Source organism: Formica exsecta, unplaced genomic scaffold (assembly GCF_003651465.1).
Source record: "Formica exsecta isolate Colony F162 unplaced genomic scaffold, ASM365146v1 scaffold111, whole genome shotgun sequence".
Classification (NCBI taxonomy): domain Eukaryota; kingdom Metazoa; phylum Arthropoda; class Insecta; order Hymenoptera; family Formicidae; genus Formica; species Formica exsecta.
Window position 1 is genome coordinate 444,989 of NW_021848451.1, and position 4,549 is coordinate 449,537.

The 4,549-nt window shown below is 35.4% G+C and overlaps 1 protein-coding gene across 1 annotated transcript in view; it reads right to left on the bottom strand.

Annotated features, from left to right (window-relative positions):
- The window catches only part of LOC115236686 (glutamate receptor ionotropic, kainate 2-like), a 126,162-nt gene that overhangs the window by 71,467 nt on the left and 50,146 nt on the right, over window positions 1–4,549 (bottom strand). Inside the window, 1 exon segment of the mRNA XM_029809293.1 lies at window positions 1–83. This exon segment is cut by the window's left edge and continues 15 nt beyond it. Coding sequence (XP_029665153.1) covers window positions 1–83 — 83 coding nt within the window.

The window sequence follows — 4,549 nt, forward strand, 5'->3', positions numbered from 1 at the left end:
GCAGATGCTGTGAATGTGCTGGCCCAGAATCGGATCAGAGGGCCCGAAGACCGCCTGGACGCCGTACTTGACCTGCTGACACGCTGAAACAAAAAGCGACATGCGCGTTAGCTTTGACAAACATGTACAATATATCCTGAACGCAAGAGCACGCAAAATAATTTAAATACAATTTGACATCCACTCCGCTCAAGAACAATAATTTAACCCGACTTTCTCGCGAGGAATTAACAGCAGAGGTAATTTTAATTATCGCGGGTAATGATGCTATTTTAATCGCTATTAGTTTACAATCCAGTTACGTTTCCTTCTTTTTCCCTTTACGCAATTAACATCCATTCCTCCGTCCATTTCCTCGTTTTCGCCGAATGAGAAAAAGGAAACCGATTAACTCGGAAATTAGCGACGTTCTCCCGGTACCGGAAAACGCGCCGTAACCGGACATAATGACGCCGTGTCACGGTCGATAATCCCGGCGTGGCGCGGAGAAATCCACCCGTGGACGAACGCTAAAGCCGCATTAACGCCACACTAAATGTAGGACACGCGATGATCGTACCACCATTCGCGTCGAGCATAAGGGAGGGTTGTCGTCGTCGTCGTACGTGCGGAATGACCGAAGCCGGGAAGCATACTTGGCACACACCCGTCGAGTTATCTCCCGGCAAGTTCTCTAAGTGTTGCCGCATCGGGTTTTAGACAACCGACCGAATCGAAGTTTAGTCGAGAGCACCGCTTCTATCCATCTACAGGAGCAAACCAGCTCATCGTCTTCTCCTCTCCCTTATGTAGTCCTCTCTTTGGCTCGCGCGTCTTTACGTTGCCGGGTTAATTTACGTTGTTGCGAGGAAATCGATTTTCCGAGTTGCCCGTCCGGGCAATAAGACAACATTAGTTACATTAAGTGCCGCGAATTTAACGCGGACAAGGCGTGAGCGGGTGTCGCGCTTCCCGAAATGCAACGTGACGATTGTTATAAAGGGAGAAACTGCATGGGATTATAACGCGGATGGATAAATCATCGAATATGCGCTTCAATAATATCTTTGTGCAAGGCAACGCTAAATTAGCTATAAATATTTGCTCGCTTACGACTGATGTAAAAACGGCGCTTGCATCGCGCGAGTATTTTAATTGGAGGGAAATTCTCTTACGTAAAATGACTCTCGATGTTACAACGCTGATTAACGGATTATTTACGAAAATTGCCGGTGACTTCTTCGAAAATATTGGATCGTTTGATACGCCGACTGATTTAAGCTTGCTCGTCCGATTATCACGATGGAACAGTGGAAAAGATCAACGGGAGGCTGGAAGCCAGCGAGTAATGGCTTCTCGTGCAGCGAGATAATGGGTTTTTGGAGGTTCCATTATCATTCCATGCTACGGCGGTGATATCACTATCATTATACGCGGATTACAACAATCCGGACGATCTCGTTCTTTACCGCGTATAGTTTCTAGCTTGACGCGGTAATACAAAGTCGCGGGATAAAGATGGTCGGCGCGATTGGTTAAATGAAATTTTACATGGGTAACCCCATTTTATGGCGTAATTTTACTTCGATTTCAAATTAATCGAAATATATATTGAATGTCACGTGGTTGTAGAATTTGCATTTAATGAAAGACGCTATCTGTAAAGATTTTTTAAAATTATTTTAAATATATTTTTTATTACTTCGATGTAAAAACTGTAACAGACATCTCATACCCAATCGATTTATCTGAAAATATCTAAAGACGCAATGGAAATCGCGCGGTTTGTAAAATTGAGAGCGCATTGAAATTGCAGAGAATATTATCCATATTTCATCCATATATACATAAATGCATTTATTTAATTTACAGTGCGCTCGATATATTGATTTAGCGTTAAGGTACCTATATCAATATTTTGAACACGGCTTATTGCATTGCCTCTCAACCTCTGCTCGACCGTTAAATTTGTACAAATTATTAAAACCGTAGCTAGAAATACGCAAAGGTAAATGGCTAAGGCCAAAATAAACTTTTAATCGATTCGTACTGGCGTTCAAAGTGCAAAGCTTAAAAAAATCAAGTTGGCTATAAACGAATCTCTTTCTCTCTCTCTCGAAAGTAAATGAGGTTTAATTCGTTGCTTAAGGGGGTGATCGTTAGCTTCTGGCACATGCGCCTTCTCTTTTTCTCTCTAAACTCTACCTTTTTTTCTTTGAAATACTTTACCTCTCTAGGGAAACAATTCTCAGGCCGAAGTACGCTCATAATAAATCGAATTCAATCTACCTTCCGCTTATGTTTCTTTCATAACTTGTGTATTTCCGCGACATATTTTTCTTCTTTTAAATATTCATACACAATCAATTTTTCTTTTTAAATAAATTCTATTTTGTTTTTTAGGAAAAGCGGATAGTTAAAATATCATGCAAAGTAAAATGCATTTTGGAAAATAGAAAGATAAGTAACGAGAACACACGTGAAAAAATGTAGTAATAAAAGTGAAATGTAAAAATAAAAAAAAAAAGATGACTTGATCATTAGTTTAAAACAAATTTGCTTTCCACAGAAAGTGTTAGAGAACCATTATATATTTTTCTAACTACAAATTTTTTTGTTAATTAAAGATCAATTTATTGTTAGCAACAATGTTAATTTTTAAAATTTTATTTTTTTTTATTTTCGCCTTTCTAATAAGAAAATTTTTAATATATCAAATTTTTTGTCTCTTCTTGACTAGACTAAACTTCTCAGATTAAACGACATATCGTTTTTATTTTATTATTTTTTTTTAATATCCGTACAATCGATTTCTTTTCAATCCAACCGTATCCCGTTATTGTCAAGAGAAAGGAAGAAAGAACATCGAATAGAGTGGTTGCGATGGGAATTGAAATGAGAGCAAATGCGACAGAAAGCGGAAAGTAAAGAGACGTTAGGTGGGCAGCTGAATAGCAAGGAAATAAAATGCACGTCAAAAAATGGAAGCGGACAACTAGTGCAGGCAGAAAGGATGTGTAATGGTGAATGTAACACTAGAATACAGGCATCAAAGAGACGGATAAGAAATAACGCAATGATACCCGATCCATCAACCTTTCTTCCTATTTTCGTTTTACTTTGCTGCTTTGAAATTAATGACGTCTATATCATGTTTCGTAAAAAACGATATAATGCAATTTGTGTTTAGGGTTAATTAAATTATAAATAAAGATTATATATAGCTATCCATATTCTCCTCTCAATTCTTGTATTAATATTCTGTTCTACATTCCCAATGTATGCAATTGTTATAACTTTGCAACAGCGTTTTGCAATATCATTATATTTCTTTATCGGAAAACAATTATTTTAAAAGCATTATTGATATTTTTATATAAAACCATTCTTTGCTGTATAGAAAATCAATAGCTCTACCAGATTCATACAAAAAGTTTAAAATTTCATCAAAATTTTATTATGCAAATATTTTTAAAGCTAAATTCATGAAAAACTGTTAATACTCAAAGTTAATTAATCGTATAGTCGTGTTCTTATTTAAATCTATTTTAGACAATCTAATTTGTAAAAATTTAAGACAAAATTCCATTTACATTTTTATATGCCGCATCTCCTAAATATGTGTGTATTCTGATATGTGTTTATTTACACTCGCACACACACACACACATATATTGCGTATTTTTAATTTCTCAAATATTTTCTGCATTACATAAAAATTATAAATTATTGTCCAAAATTTTGTCGTAAATTAATTAAAATGAGCTTATGTAAAAGAAAAAAATAACCTCTGTAAATGTAATTTTGCAAGTAGCAATTTTTTATAGTTGAAAGAAAGGTAAAGTAAATATAGGTACGACGCTGTACAAAATCTACCGCAAGATGAATATCGTTTTAACATATAGTCAAACGAAAATATCGAACTTATTGCGGCGAATATATTTGTCGACGTTCCGCGGCAACAAAAAAAAAATTATGTTTTTTTTGCAAGTAGTTCTACATATATCGCCGCACATGTTTACACGCACACAAATACTTTTCGTGTAATGCGTTCCATCGATCGGCGAGAAATATAAATCTGACATTTTATTACTTTCGTCTCCAGTTATCCCACCAAGAAACACTTGAAGGGTATAAATTGAGAGAGGGAAGAAACGGGAGGGCAATAACTTCGATATTATTTGTCAACCTGCACCAGACAGAGCACTAATCGCAATTTCGGTGTGTTTCATGCTCGAGTCTTTATTACTGCAGTAATTATTTTCGGTTACAAATAGCATGATTTTCGTGCGTTTTCAAAAATAACGGAAATATATTTTCATTTCCGTTAACATATAACAATCTCCATAAAGGTGACATATTTTGCAGAAATTGAATTATTAATTGAGTTATGAAATTGGATTTGCCGCAGAACCATAAATTCAGAGATAAAATAAAGTACTTTTAGTTTCACTTGTGCCATAGCTTTTTTTCTTACTACTTTCGAAATATTTGATAATAACATTAAATTTTATTACCTCAAAAACGAGAGATATATATTTTTATTAATTCAACTTAATACGGATAATTG